Genomic DNA, 15,769 nt, shown 5'->3' on the forward strand with positions numbered 1-15,769 from the left:
ATAGTGCAATTGCCCATTCCTTGATACAAAAAGTTATTGGTAATTCTTGATCTCTAGTTACTTGAGTTTTTGTCATTGTTATCTACCTTAAGGCAAATCTCTATAGAGTGCTAAAAGCCTAAATCTTAGACGTAAACCCAAATTTCAAATTTATTAATCTATTTGGTATTTTATAACGGAATAAAATACTAAATGCTAGGATATGATAAAACCCTAACTTATGGAGATCAAGTTGGATCTTTTTTTTATCGTACGAATAACTTAAGATCAACTAAAATTAATACCCTTATTTAGCCAAAGACCTATACTTGGGGTACTATAAAAATTGTAGTGACTCGTTCCCTAGTTTTTCTTGGCTAGAGTTGATACATAAAAAGACTTAGTATTTTGGACAATAGGGAATTGCACTTAGAAGTACACCTATTAATCAGAGGGATAAATGTTTTGTTCATATTTCATTTGTTGTTTAAGTTTAAAGTCATTACACAAGTTTATTCCTTTGACAATTATTATACTTGATTTCTCCATATGTTAACTCATCATACGGAATTTGTCCATTAAATTGTTCTCTTGTCTTAATCCTAATATTTTGACTCCTCTTTGCAATTTCTCCCATTTCTTTCTCTTGATTCCACTTTAACTACCTCCAAATCAACTCCAAATCTCGATCCAAACCGATTGCTTTGCTCATTTCATTATGCATTTGGATTATCATCAACTTTATTTGTTTTCTTCAATTTGATTCATCTCTTTTGTCACCAATTTATCAAAATCATACTTTGAAATGACTCCAAAACTTCATAAAACTTGTTAGTAACTCTTGCAAGGGCAACAACATGTTAATTGAGTGTTTTAGGCATAATTACTACTCAAAAGATGTGAAACTCATGAGAATTATTATCTAAAACATGCTCTTTTTGAGTAGTAATCATTACCCAGAATGTCCTATTAAGTGTATTACAACACTTGAACAAAAACTAAACAATGGAAAACTAGTGATAATACAATAAAATTATATATTATTGTCATTTTAGGTTGCATTGCTCTTATATTTTTTAAATTATTTTATTTTTAAGCCTTTTTTTTTTTAATTATCTTACAATAATGTAAAAAGATATTTGAAAAAAATGAAAAAGAATAAATAGAAGGAATGAATTTAGAACCATTATTTAGTCAAAAAGGCAATTGAACTAAATTATATACATAGCATGTTATGATTGTCCCCTTCTTGATACGTAGCTATTTGGTATTGTAGGGAGACACTTCTTATATAGAATAATGCTAAGTTGGGCTATTGTATTTTCTCCTAACATTATCTTTTTCTCCTAAATTCATTCCAAACTAATACAAACTAAGGAATGAATTGACGTAAGCCAAACTTGGGCTATTGTATTTTCTCCTAAGATTTACTAGAGAAGCCAAAAGATCAACATTATCCACAGTATGCTTAAGGATATAAATAAATAAAATTAGAAAAATATTGTAAGGAAGTGGAATAAATAAAATTAAAAAAAAATAATGTGTAGAAGTGGGTGAGTTATAGACTATTGTGAGTTGACTAATGGCTATACTAGATTGCCTTAGGAATTAAAAATATGTGTATATTTAAAATGTTGATAACTCATAAATCCAATAAAAAAATTGATTTTTTTTTCTCAAATTGATTTAATAAAGTTTAATTTTAAAAAAAAAAACCCAAATCGATTCAATTCAATTTGATTCAATTTTTCTAGATTGGTTTGCTAATTTTTTTCCCATGGATTTTAAATGTACAATCATTTTTTGAAAGGAATAATTTTTTTTTTCAAAAGATAAGTTTAAAAATATTGAATTTTTGTAAATATTTTAAAAAATATTTAAAAAAAAATAATATATTTAAGTAAAAAAAAAAAATCCATATTGGAAGGGAGGATTTGGATGAAAGAAAAAGATAAGACATTTCATAATTTCAATGGGCTTTTATTTAATAAAAACAATGAATTATGAAATATAAAAGGAAGAGAAGAAGGGTGAGATAAAACCCAAAAAAAATACGGGATAGAAATAAAAATTTCTAACAATGAGAACTATAAATTACATTAAGCAATTAAAAAAAATATAACTACATTTTATTTACACCATTATTTGAATACCATTGTTTAATTTAAAAAAAATAAAATAGAAAAACATGTTTTACAATCAAAAAATTATTTTTTCTTTTTTATTCTTAAAAATAGAAAATAAGGTTCTATTTGACAACTATTATTTAAAAAAAATTTCTATTCTTGAGATTCTTCAAAACAAAAAAACAAGAAAATATTTTTGATGATAAAAAACTAGTTTCAATTTTTTGTTTTTAATAATAAAAAATATGGTGTTTTCAAATAATATCTTTTAATTATTTTTTTTACTTGTATTTTATGAGGAATGTTTTAAAAAATAATTATACATGTAGAATAATTAAAAATAAATGATTGAATATAAAAATTATTTTAAAAATATTAAAAATAAGCTAAAAACATTTCAAAATTTCAAACATATTTTTATTTTATAAAACATAAGTTTTAAAAAACTGTTCTCTAAAACTATTTTTTAGAACTATTTTTGAAATAGTTATTAAACATTACCTAAGATATTTTTAGAAAATATTTTTTAATTGTTTTCAAATATTTTTGAAAGCTATTTTAAGAAATAACTATACAAACATGTAAAATAATTAAAAGTAAAACACTACAATATATTTTAAAATATTAAAAACATGTTAAAAACATTTTTATTTCCAAACAAACTTTTAGTTTATAAAACATTATTAAACAATTTTAAAAAATTGTTCCCAAAGTGTACTCGAAAACGTTTTTCTAATTCTTATATTTTTGGTGTTGAAAAAGACAAAAAAGAAAAAAATAAATAAAGAAGAGGAAATTCCAACTAAATGAACCGGTGCCAATAAATTCGGATCCGGATCAAGAACCAAAGCCCATGGATCGGATCAACACAACCCAATAACATCTTTTGCTTGAAGAAGGGAAGAGAAGAAAACAAAGAAAAACATGGAGTCGAAAGAATCAACTCCGGCATATCCTAGTGTTGGGAGGTTTGCTGATAATATGTGCTATCAACAGTACAGTGCTTCACTCAAGTGTAACTACTCTTTTCCTCTCTCTTTTTCACCATTACATTTGTGTAGAATTTTTAGTTTTTGTCATCTATTTTTTTTTTTTTTTGATAGATAAACGCACAGAAATATATTAAAAATGGGCAAGAAAGGCATTAGTTTTTGTCATCTATTTCAACTTCTTTGTTCCAATTTTGGGCTATTATTGATTAGGGTTCCTGCCTAATTGATAATTTTTGTTGAGTTCTTGATTTTTTTTTTCTTGTTTATTTTGGGTGAAGAAATAAGCAGTTGGAATAATAAATTATTCTTATATAATATTACCCCTGTTCTTCAAATTCCCCACACCACGGAGAGAGAGAGGGGGGATTGATGACCCTTTTGAGCAGTTCTGCTAGAAACCAAGAAGTATCTGAGAAGAACCACAATACAGAAAATTGATTGAAACAACCCTACCCTTTGGGTTTGTCCTCTAGGTGGTTTAAGCTGATACACAAACGACAAGGGCATTAATACTGCGAAAGAAAGCCCAATTTTATTGCATCTGTCATGACCCATAAAACATGTCTTTGTTCAATGCGTCAAATGGGTTTCTAAGGCAATGAGCATATGGAGGCTGAATTGTGAGGGCTTGTGCAGACTTGCCTATGTTTAAGATCTCCCTGCCCAAATCAACTTTCTCTCTGTTACATGTCTATAGTGGCAACATGTAAGCTTACAGAAGCCACAAAGGTGTTCTTTAAAGCTGTTAAGGTATGAGTGGCCAACTGCTCCCTAGGAGGGCAATCTCCTAAACATGTCAACTTCGGTTCTTGTGCTCTGTGGAGGCCTACTTCAAGCCTCTCAAGTGATAAAGGCAGCTGAGTTTGAGGAAAAAAGAAATAAAACAGGGATAAAAGAATCCGACCTTTCCATAAATCCTCTCTGTTTCCCTGTTAGACAAAAGTTTTACTCCACCTACTAGTCTTATCTATTTAAGAGTGATAACTCAGTCGGATTACATTAGACTGCCCCAAATCTTATGCCTAGGTTCTCACATGCACAGCATGCAAGCAACACACTATTATTTTATGCATAAGCTTTTTCTTTTTTTATTTATAATTTTCCTCGTATGGATAACAAGCTATCTAATAGAATTTCACTTTTTACAATAATATGTCTGAAGGCTAATTTACCATGTGGAAGTAGAGATTGGTTGAAAATTGCTACATAGGATTCATTTGTTAAGAGGATATGACATTGTTTTCTCCAAAATGTGTTGTTAAACCCAGCTATTTCTGAATTCTAATTATCCTTGTGATTATGCCTCATCTATAGTTTGGCTAAATTGAGTGCCTTTTATCCAGGTTGTGGTTTGCCTTTGCACTGTTATACAAATGCTCAAGTTAATGGATGAATCCTCTTTCTATTTTCAGTAATGGTGGAGACTCTGTTTAGTAAATTGCTATTACTAGATGGAATATAAATTTCAATAGTTGCACCATGTTCAGGTGTTGAGTATGATGAAACTGGACATGGATGTTTGCTTGTCTTAGCTGATATGTTCTTGTAGTTTGTGATAAGTTTGAAGGCTAGTGTTATTTCATATGGATTCAAGGTAAAAAATTCTAGTAGATATTTGATAATCGATGATATTTCTCATACATTGTGATTATTCTAAAGTTATTGACTCCATTCACTTGTACGTGCGAATCCCATCTTTGGGTCAATCCAACTCCTGCCTGCCAAGTGCTCAATCATCAAGATGACAAGCTTCTTGACTTGATCTACAACCAAGCTTAAGCTAAATTTATAGCTCTTCCTAATTAATAGATTAGTTCTGAAAGGGTGATAAAGTTTGCTACATTTATTACTTTTGGAGCTGTGCTTCTTAGTTTATTGCTTCCATTTTGCTTTATACTTTCGGTTGACAATACTTCCTAATCCAAACTTGGCAGGTCTAGAATCAAACTCAGATAAGAGCAAATGTCAGGAACAATTCGATGTTTACAAGGAATGCAAGAAAAAGGAGGTATTGGATCTTCTTTCATATTGTCAATGCTCATTATTCCTCTTGTGGTTTGTTATGTTTGTCTTTTTATCCAAATTAATATGAGAAACTAAGAGTGTGTTTGAGAGTGTTTCTATTTGAAGTATTTTTAATTTAAATGTTTTCTCTAGAAGCATTTTTGGTAAATTACCTATCAAGTACATCTCCAAGAAGAATGTAAGTGATTTTCCAAAATTTTAAAGCGTTATTTAAATCTCACCAACCATCTTATTTTTCTTGAAAAGCACTATTTATGCTATAAGTGTTTTCTAAAAGCACTACCAAACAAAAGGGTCCTTTGGCCCCTTTGTGATGAAACAAGTTAGCTTGGAATATTTGCACCATGAAATGAATTTTATTTTTTGTTGTATTACACATTCAAATAAATTTCACAAATTATTTTTTGTTGGAATAATTGCACAAAATTTTTTATATTCTGTAATTTTGTAAAAAAAATTTCTAGCGGTTTTAGTCTTCCTCTCTCAAATTATTTTTTCAAGGTTTTGATTGTTATTAAGATTTTGTCATTTTATGACTAGGTCTCCATTCAACAATCTTAAATTCATTGTTCAATTAACAATTTCATGTTCTCATTCTGTGCTTGAGGGTTGATCACTATGTTGCTCATCTTTAACGGAAGAACACCATGAGTTCATAAGGAGTGAGCGAAAACTTAAAATTTACATTGAATAATAAATGTGATCATATTTTAGCATCGAGCTTAGAATTTTGTGCTCACAAATTTCTCAGTTTCAGTAAATTAAGAGAATAAGGAAGTGGAATGAACAAATTCAAATATATTCATTTTTTAAAAAAAGTACATGTGTATCCTTTGTGACTAATCCTCTACAAAAGGATATCCTCTAATTTGATGACCTTGATTTCAATCAAAGAAGAGAAGAATGTCCTTAGATGGAGGTGTGATTGAGGGTCTAGGATGACTTGTTCTCAAGTAACCTTGTGATTGTTATTCTCCCACTAACTTGTTAAATGGAGTTTGAAGGCATGTGAAGATTCTTGATTAGTCTCTTAGGGTTTCTTGCTTTATTTTTAAGGTCCTTGTATTGAAGTCGGACATCCTCACTTATAGGTGCAATTGGGATTTGGTAGAGTGCAATTGGTTGTTCAACATGGTATAGGAACCTCATTTGGTGGGAGGTCATGTGTTCAGACCTCACTATCTATTTATATCCCCAATTTATTAAGAAAGCCTAAAAAAGGTTGATTTTGGTTGTTTGCCTATGGGCTTTTGTGTCTCTCCACGTGTAGGTATGGCTGCACATGAGAGAGGGTGTTAGAGTGCATGATATACGTTGTGGGTCCAAATCCTACGAACTTAAGCTTTTAGGAAAATTGATCGTTTAGTAGGATTCATTTGATATCTTGAAATATTTGATTTGATTTTTTTAAAACTTTTTTACAGAACTTAATTTTTTAGTCCTACAAAATTTTGTCACATGGCACTTGGACGACGTATGAGACTTGATGAGTTTAGTGCCACATGTCTAGTGTTAGGCTACTAAATTTTTGGTGTTGACAAATGCTCCCACTTCAAGGTGCAACACGTGTATCTATTCTCATGAAAATAAGGTGGAGCTTCAACTCCTCTTGCTTGCTTCTTTGAACCCTATCCCTATTTTCTTTGTCAAAGAGGATATTTTATTTTTTATTTTTTAATATCTTCTTTCTTTTCTTCATAGATTTTTTTTTTTCTTTTTTAAGGAAATTTTCTCATGTCAATGAGAAGTTTTTTTATTTTTTATTTTCAACCTTTCCCTTCCTTAGGAGAGAGAATATTTGGATCTCTTCCTTTTTCTTTGTTGGATGCTAAGGAAAATTTTTATCTCAACCAAAAAATTTTCCTACTTTTAAGATTCTCCTCTCTTGATTTCCCCTTAATTTATCATAAATAGGGTTGCAACTTGAAGAAGCATCATCTGTACAATTCATGAGGAGTTTCTTATTGCTGCATTCTTTTTGTGTGTTGTAAGAAGTTCCCTAGTTCTTGGTGCTACTATGTTCTTTTGATGTTGCAAGAAATCTCTCTTCTAGGTGTTACTTCATTTTTTTTTTTTGAAGTCATTATTACCATTTGAATACGTAACATTTGATAAGTTAGTGAGCTCCATCATGCTCACAATTCACTGGGTATTGGAGGAGTGGTTTAAGAACTTTCACAACTGCCAATACTTCAAGCTGAAGATTTAGATACCAATTGAAAACATTTCTTTGGAGTGAGTGGACAAACTGCTTGACAAGAAGACCTGAAGGTCCTTCTCTGTACCAGTGTTATTGTGTGTTTCAATGAAGTGGGCAACATGTTGTTTGGGTTCCCCTTCCCATCAAACTACTGGAATTTGGAAGGCTGATAACTTGTAGGCATGCATAAGCTATCAATCCTTTTTGTATAGGGCTTAGAGTACTAGAGTAAACTCTGTGATGGTTTATGGTACTGGGCCCATCAAACTACTAGAATTTGGGAGGCTGATAACATGTAGGCATGTGTAAGCTATCAATCCTCTTTGTATAGGGCTTAAGAGTACAAGAGTAAACTCTGTGATGGTCTATGGTACTGAGCCCTACTAGTGTTGGTTATCATGTCTTGTAGCAGTTGGGCATAATGTTGCCACCAAAGTAGGTTTAGTAGTTTGCCTTTTGACTTGCATTGACATTGATGCTTGAGGAGTATCACTCTGAAGTGTGAAGCCTTGAGGGTGTGCCAACCCTTGACTTGACTCCACTACATTTTGTGCCTCAATTTTGTTCATGTGGGCAGGTATTTGTATATCCATCTCCTTGATGATCTTGATGAGTTTAGCAATGGTGTGGACCATGTCTACCCATTATTAGTCGATCAAAGTGGTGTTGGTTATCACAATTGGAATTGTCACTGAGTAGGATGAAGTGGAGTCAGAGCATTTTGGCTAGTCTTCTTGACTTTGAGTTGGTGATTTAACAAGTAAAATTGTGTTCGAGTTAGCGCTAGTTGTAGGGAAGAGGGACTTATCCATGGAGTTCTTTGAGGTCATTGGACACCTCTCCTTGGATAGAGGATTTTGATCCTTTCACCCCAGTGAGGCTATATGGTGATGATTTGTTGGTTTTTTTCTGTGCACTTGCACCTTCTTCGCCAAGTAAGAGTGCATGTCTGTGCATCGAGCTGAAGGCATAATGGTTGCTTTTGATTTGCTAAAGGTCGTGGGTCCTTAGAGATGCAGTGCACCAATGAAGCCATGATGACCTTTCCATTGCCCTTACTGACATTCATAGCTGAGACTTTTGGAAGTCATCAATCTGATTGCAGTTTTGGATTGGCAAAGGAGAGGAGAGGTTGAGAAGTCCCACTGGGCGCGTAAGGAATTTATTGCCAAATGAGAGATTGTTCTTCAATGAAGTAGTTCTCAGCGCCAAAGAATAGTCTGTTGTAGTATGAATCCCAAAGGGAGTGGAGACCTCTTCTACATAAGTGTGGAGAGTATGGTAGCAGGATACCAGCTTTGACATAAAGTCCTGACAACAGAGGCATAATAGCTATAGATGAATAAGGAAGCAAAGTTGATGTCATGAATCTTAAATTCCTTGATCAGTTTCCCATGGAGGCAGGCCTAAGATGTCTTCCACCCACTTCTAGTACCCAAACATTTCTTTTTAACTAATAAATTTGAATTTTGTTTGTTCCATTTTCTTGTTATCTTAATTTGCAAGAACTCAGTAAATAAAACCCATTAAAAAATAATTTCTTATGTAAGGAATTAAAAATTCAACACTACAATTCACTGAAATTTCTGATGTGGACCTTTTACAACAGTTCTCTTGAAGCCTGAAGTCAGAAATCATCCTTTAGTTTGCATTTTGAATGAACAGGATATAGAATACTTCATTATCTTACATTCCAAATTTATTTTCCACGTGTAAGTAAACATTTTCTCTTCCATCCTTAATTGATTACCAAAATGAATCTAAGAATCATGAAAGTTCAAATCAATTAGTGATTCCAAGCATATCCATGACTTTATCTTGATCTTGTTACTGTAGATTGTAAGGCTAATCTTAAGATTCTATGAATCCACCTCGGATGAGCAGGATTATTTATACTTCATTTTAGGCATTTGTGATTCATGGGCCCCAAGCTTATCATAAATTTACTGCAAGTAGTTTCAGATATTGACTTTTGCTTATGTTTTTTCTTTCTTTTGTTGATTGTTGAAAGGTGAGGGTGCACAACCACTGAGAAGCTCAAAATGCATTTGCAGGTTTTGCACAAATCAGTGGCTCTCACTAATCCTTAAACCATCACCATACACACCATAGTTGGAGTGGTGGTATACGTTTTCATTGTTGGCCATGTAGCGAAAAAACCCTGGCTCAAGCATAGCTGTAGTATAGAAGGATGGATGAAGTGCAGCATCTCCAATCATTCAATAATGGATTTCATCTCTTTTTTAATATCATAACAGAAACGAATTGAAAGGGGAGTCTCTGCTGGATACCTTGGTAGTTTTGAAAAAGCATAAGGTTTCCCTTTTGTAAGTGCAGGATGCGGGGAAGACGTGAGGCATTTCATTTTCCATCATGCCCTTTGCCCTCAAAACCCATTTTTGATATTGCATATGGTATTGCACCAGATATTGCAGTGCACGTATGTTGATAACTTTGTAACCGTTTAGGGGGTTTTCAGTTCATTTTGTTAGTAATGAACCAAAGTTTTTAGGAGATTTAGATCTGGGAATTTCCAAAAAATCAATTTAGCCTTTTTTTTTTCCAGCATTTATGAGATGAAAGCATATAAAATTATTGATTGTTGGTTCTGGAAGGACTATTTAATGTGATTAACATTCCTTGGATAGTCTGAGGATGATCGGTTGTGGCATATAGTTTCACTAGGTAGAACTATTGAGGAACTTCTCCACCTAATGAATAAATGGTGGGTGTCATAACCTACTACTTTTGTGTAGGTCTATTTTGTGTGTTCTTATGTGTTCCTTTTCTTTGTTTTTACAGAGGGAAGCTCGGTTAGAACGCAACAGGAATCGATCTATCTTCTCATGAATCAAGGTTGAAGAGACTGTGAATCCTTCTCTTATGGACTCCTTGATAGCTGATTCTTCTCTTATGGCAGTCAAAATTTAGATTTTACAGAAGGTGGGATCTTTCTTGTAACCAGGAGAAACTTTTAATAAGCCACTTGGCACTTGTAAAATCACCTCCATGAATCATTCTCTTCAAGCTATGAGGTGAGATTTGAGTTTCTATTTCTGCTTGGGTTGCAGGAATATGTTGTGCATTGCCTAGATTAAAAATATTGAAAGAATAGACAATAAAATAAAAGATGAGCAAAAAATGGGCTTCCATTACATGCAGCATTTTCAAACTTCCATATTAATAAATTAAAATATTTAAACAGATGGAGAAATTGTTATTGAGCTCAAAAAGAGCTTTCAGTTTCTCACAATGCAATCCCAACAAGATTACAGCAACTTATAGGCATTGGTTTGGACCGAGAGGACGGATTCAAACTTATGAAAAAGATGCAATTTGAAGAATCCATTCAGAAATCAGCTTCAGTTCTATCATGGCCAAGTGCTGGTCAACACAGACATGAGGCCCTACTCCGAATGCCATGTAAGCCTGCGGGTTCTTGCAAGCTCCAGCCGTTCCATGGCTGAACCTCTCGGGGTTGAACTGATGTGCGTCAGGCCCCCATATCTCTGGATCCTGATGCAGCACCGGTATTGGGATCCAAAAGCTTACACCTCTGGGAATTACAAGGTCTCTAATCTTCATATCTTGTAGAGCTTCTCTTACCACAAATGTACCTGGTGAATAAAGGCGCAACGTCTCTTGAACCACCATGGTTAACTGCCATGGACACAGCATTATAATAGGCTTTTGCATCCTTGACAATGAAAAGTATTTGGTTTTCTGAGTCACATACCGTTTTCATTCTGCGAAGCATATCAGCATCTGGAACTCCATCACTGCAAGTTTCAAGCACCTCAGCACGAGCGCGAGCTTGCCAGTCCGGATATGCAGCCAACAGCACCAAGGCCCATGAAGCAGCTGTGGCAGTGGTCTCATGGCCCACAAAGTATACTGTCTTGCAGTTATCTATTATGAACCTGTCTGCAGCCAATAATTTATCTTCATCCCCATAAATTTTAGCAGCATCAAGAATCTTTAGGAGAAGATTTACCTTAACCTTGTCAAGGTAGAACTCGGGAGCGATGATCTTTCGTTGGTGAGCCCAAATGAGGCCATTTGAAGTGAGTAAGCCTTGGCCTAGTAGAGCTTTCTTATCCTTGGATAAGTAAGAAGGCTTTCCTAGATTCAAAGATGTGCATCGCCCTATTTCCTTCACCATCTCCACATCTGTTATCAACAGTACTGGCATGTGTCCAGGGGAATACATGTATATGGGTCCTGCCACCAATCTCATATTCTTTTGTTAAAATCCTTTTTGGGCTGATTAAAAAGGCACTAAGATGTTCTTCAGAATTCACTATTCATGTACAAGAAATTAGGACTATTCAAAGACTGAGACAGAGAAGGCATACCATATTCTTTCCTCCACTGGTCTAGGTATGGAAAACCAGACATGGTGGTGTAGGTCCTTGGGAGCTGTTGACTGGTTTTGGAGCTGTATCCTCTTCACTTCAGAAACATTTCCAAAGAAAAGAGAAGGTGGAGGTCCTCTGATTCCTTGCTTTACAAGCTTTGATCTAAGCCTTCTTGGGTTCAACACCAAGGCCTTGTAAATGTGTAGAAACAACCCAACAACCTCACCCAATACCACTGACACTACAAAATTCTTCAGTGTTCGAACCACTGTTGCTTCCATTTTCTCTTCTCCTAGCTCATTCACTCATAGTAGGATGACCCAATTGGAGTTTCAAGAGAAATCTTCCTCACCAAAGGAATGTCTTCCTCAATTGGCTGGAATATAGAAATGCTTATTATTATATGAACTTTATGATAGGAAAAATGTAGAAAAAGCAATTGCATGGTAAACCCAACTACCACAATGCTGGAACCAGACCCTTTTCCCCATTCCCCAGATTTTGTCAGTTATTTTAAAAATACAAAATAAACATGAATAAATCCTTAAAGAAAAAGGGAAATTTTGTGTTTTTTTTTGGACCATTTGCTCATCCTACCCTGGTTAGTGCCAACTTGAGGAAAAATTAAAATAAAAAAAAACAATTATTTTTTAATTTTAATTAAAATTTCATGTTGGGTTTTAGTGCAATTACATCTTCTTGAGTTTTTTCCATGTCATTATTGTAAATTTAATGTTTTTAGTCCAGCATTTGTGTTTAATTCATAGGTTTATAAAAGTAAATTTATATGAATATTTAATTTTTACTTATTTCATGGTATTAATATTTGATATATTTAATATCTATCAAACTTATTTTTTTTCCTTTTTTTCATAAAATGTGAAAGGAGAAAAATTAAAGCAGATGCTTATTATGCCTGAAGGGAGTATGTTTGTGATGACTTGAATTTAATTAAAGATTAATTTAAAATTATTTATCCAAGATTAATGATTAATGAATTTATTAATATGATTACAAATCCACCCAATAAAAGCTATTAATATGATTAATAGCTTGGGTGTTAGTCGTACTTATGCATGAAGTGGTAGGGTGCTACCTCATATTAGTTTGTGGACACAATGCCTTGTAACTTCGCATTATCCTATAAGGAGAGAAGAAAAGGCTTATTGGTTTTGGTTTCTTTCATGCCAAAAATAGGATAGAATCATACTCAAAAATCAAATTGCAATTTGGCATATAATCACATTTGATTGTTGTCCATCTGTTCCTCAAAACAAAAAAGAATTTATAATTTTAAAGGAATACGAAGAGTTAGAAGTATAGTAGTTGTGACGCCCCAAGTTCTGGGCAACCCAGAACTCAATTGGTGACCCTAGATCAAAGGTTTTGACATAAGGGTTACTTCTATCCATGTTAACAATCAATCAAAACAACTTAATTTTTTTTTTCCATAAAGCGTTTACTCCCAAATAAATTTATTAAACTAAGATTTACTACAACATATTATTTTATTTTTTCCAAACCAACAATCACACCATCTCTTGTTCCCAAATATAATTATGGAGGTACTTACTGGTCTCATTTCTTGGAAGCATGGCACTAATCCAGGGAAATATGTGGAGAATTATCCATGGCAATAATTTAACCAAAATCATCCATTTAACCAAAATGCCTACTGAGAACAATTGAACCATGTGCTGAAGTCCTGAAACTTATTAGCCTTTAAGTACTGAATTTCCGGATTGGGAAGGCGTAAGACACTTATGGAAACCTTGGTGAAATGAATCCACCAAGCCAGTAGGTCTAGTTGAACCCAGTTCGATATTAATTCCATGTGAGCCCACCACCTATGAACCTTCTTGATATGGTGGTGTCCCTATCTTAGTTAATTGGGTGGCTGAATTGATGAGTACCCACTCTGCTCTGCAGTAAGTAATTCATTCCTTGTAAGAATTACAAATATGAGAACAAAGACATTCACATAAATGTATGTGCCCTCAAAGAGGGTGGTATGAAGGAAGAGACATTCTCTGTTCTTTTCCTCCCTTCAACTATCATGCTTTGTCTCTCTTTTTTTCATCTCACCACTTCAACACCTCAGCTTTTTAATTAATCATCGGCCTCTTGAAAATTTTGCAAAGACAGGTGCAATAAGGAGTTTAGGGTTGGGTACCTTAAGTTCACTTAAAATATTAAACAAAATTGCAATTAAAATATTATCATATTGCAAAGACAACTTTTTTTTATCTTAAGTTCCCCTTCTGCAATTATAAATTATAACCCAACTTATAATTTTTTACCTCACAAAAAATATTATCATATTTGTAACTAAATTTACTATAAGTCTGCTCTTAAAATAAATATAATTTGACTTTAATTACTTGAAACATTTTTACTTTGTTCGCTTAAAATATAATATAATTAACTATTAACAAAATTCAATTTTATAAATATTATAATCATAAAATAATTTTTTTGGCAACCAAAAAGTCGAAATTTGTAATAATCCTTAACTTGCTAATTTTACCAATATTTATTTATCACCAAAAATTAAAACAATATACGGAAACTTAATTCCGTAAATTCACATTTAACTAATTTATCTCTTTGTATATTTTTTTCTAAATTCACATATCATAATGTAATCTTAATTTAATTTCAATTCAATTTTATTTAATGTTTTGTAATTCTATAAAGTTTGATTTCAATTATAAAAATTAAATTAATTTTTTTAATCATCCATTATAATAATTCGATATAATATAAATTTTTATCAAAATTTTCTTCTTACCATTTTTTTTTATAATTACCCCATAATAATTAAATTAATTCCCATAACATACTTAACATTCAAATTTTCAAAACTTAATCTCAATTATTTGATGGTTAATTTTTTTTTTTTTAAATTCGGGAAGATATATCCATCAATCGATATTTTCAGATATTTTACCGATCTTTTATGATTTTTTTTTGATATTTTACAATATTTTACCCTTTTTTTTTTAAATTTTTATTTTTTTTTAATTTTTGTCGTGTTTCAACAAATATTTCATCCATATTTTTTGGATATTTTACCTCATTGATTTTTCAATTTTTTTATTATTAAATAAATAAATTATAATTATTTTATTTTATATTTGATTTAATTTATTACCAAAAATATAAAAACATAATTTTATTAATAGGTCTTTTTTTTATATATAATCTATATATTTATTAAATATAATAAATATAAATATTTAAAAAGTTATACATATATTATTATTTATTTTATATCATTGAATACATTTAAATTAAAATGGATTATAATTTTAATATTAAATATATTTTAAAATTAGACATATTATTAAAATAATATAAAATACAACTTAATAATAAATATACATTTATAAAATTTATATTTTTTTAATCGATGTAGAGGATATTATTATCAAATATGAAAAATTATATATATATTTTAAAAAATAACTTTAAAATATCTATTTTTATTTCTTATATAGTTTTTAAATATTTTCATAATTTTTATTAATTTTTACGAAATTTTATATTAAAATATCCGTCGATATATCTCTGATATATCCATAAAATTGAAGTACTGATATATCTGTAATTACCGATATTTAGCGATTTGTAGAGAATTCTTACTTTAAATGCAGATATTCATAACCGTCGGAATAGGAACTCACAATGATTGGATTATGCATTGCCTTGGGTATGTAAGAAGGCTTTTCTAGATTGAAAGATGTCCATACCCCCTATTTCCTTCACCATCTTCATAGGTACATCTATTATCTTGGCATGTGTCCCGGGGATACATGCATATGGGTCCTACCCTTGATCTCACGCAAATATGTAACTAACGAAGGCTTAAGAGTCAGCTCTGAAATTTTGTGTCAAGGGCATACCACATTGATAGCAAAAGGATTGTGTAGCGCTCATGTATCGAATTCAAATGAAGTGTTCACACCAAGGCATTGTAATGTGTAGAAACAACCCAATACCGCTGACACAATATTCCTCATTGTTAGAATCAGTGTTGCTTCCATCTTCTCTAATTGTATCCTTGTGTCATCTCGAAATAAAATAAAA

General features: G+C 32.0%; 1 protein-coding gene and 1 pseudogene across 3 annotated transcripts; one reads left to right on the plus strand and one right to left on the minus strand.

Annotated features, from left to right (window-relative positions):
- Positions 1–2,994: 2,994 nt before the first annotated feature.
- LOC117931678 (cytochrome c oxidase-assembly factor COX23, mitochondrial) lies at positions 2,995–10,379 on the plus strand. 3 transcript variants are annotated; one of them, XR_004654082.1, is made up of 4 exons: positions 2,996–3,120; positions 5,032–5,105; positions 9,377–9,649; positions 10,125–10,379. XR_004654082.1 is itself a non-coding variant. In XM_034852688.1 (3 exons), the coding sequence occupies exons 1-3, from the start codon at positions 3,030–3,032 to the stop codon at positions 9,352–9,354; spliced, it is 186 nt and encodes a 61-aa protein (XP_034708579.1). In that variant the 5' UTR covers positions 2,995–3,029; the 3' UTR covers positions 9,355–9,420. The 3 variants fall into 3 exon arrangements, 2 of the variants coding, with proteins under 2 accessions (XP_034708579.1, XP_034708578.1); XM_034852688.1 differs by lacking the exon at positions 10,125–10,379 and having other exon boundaries at positions 2,995–3,120; positions 9,334–9,420; XM_034852687.1 differs by lacking the exon at positions 9,377–9,649 and having other exon boundaries at positions 3,006–3,120.
- A 194-nt stretch (positions 10,380–10,573) lies between these two features.
- On the minus strand, positions 10,574–11,961 carry LOC117931948 (annotated as a pseudogene).
- Positions 11,962–15,769: the final 3,808 nt, after the last annotated feature.

This window comes from Vitis riparia, chromosome 15 (assembly GCF_004353265.1).
Source record: "Vitis riparia cultivar Riparia Gloire de Montpellier isolate 1030 chromosome 15, EGFV_Vit.rip_1.0, whole genome shotgun sequence".
NCBI classification, from domain to species: domain Eukaryota; kingdom Viridiplantae; phylum Streptophyta; class Magnoliopsida; order Vitales; family Vitaceae; genus Vitis; species Vitis riparia.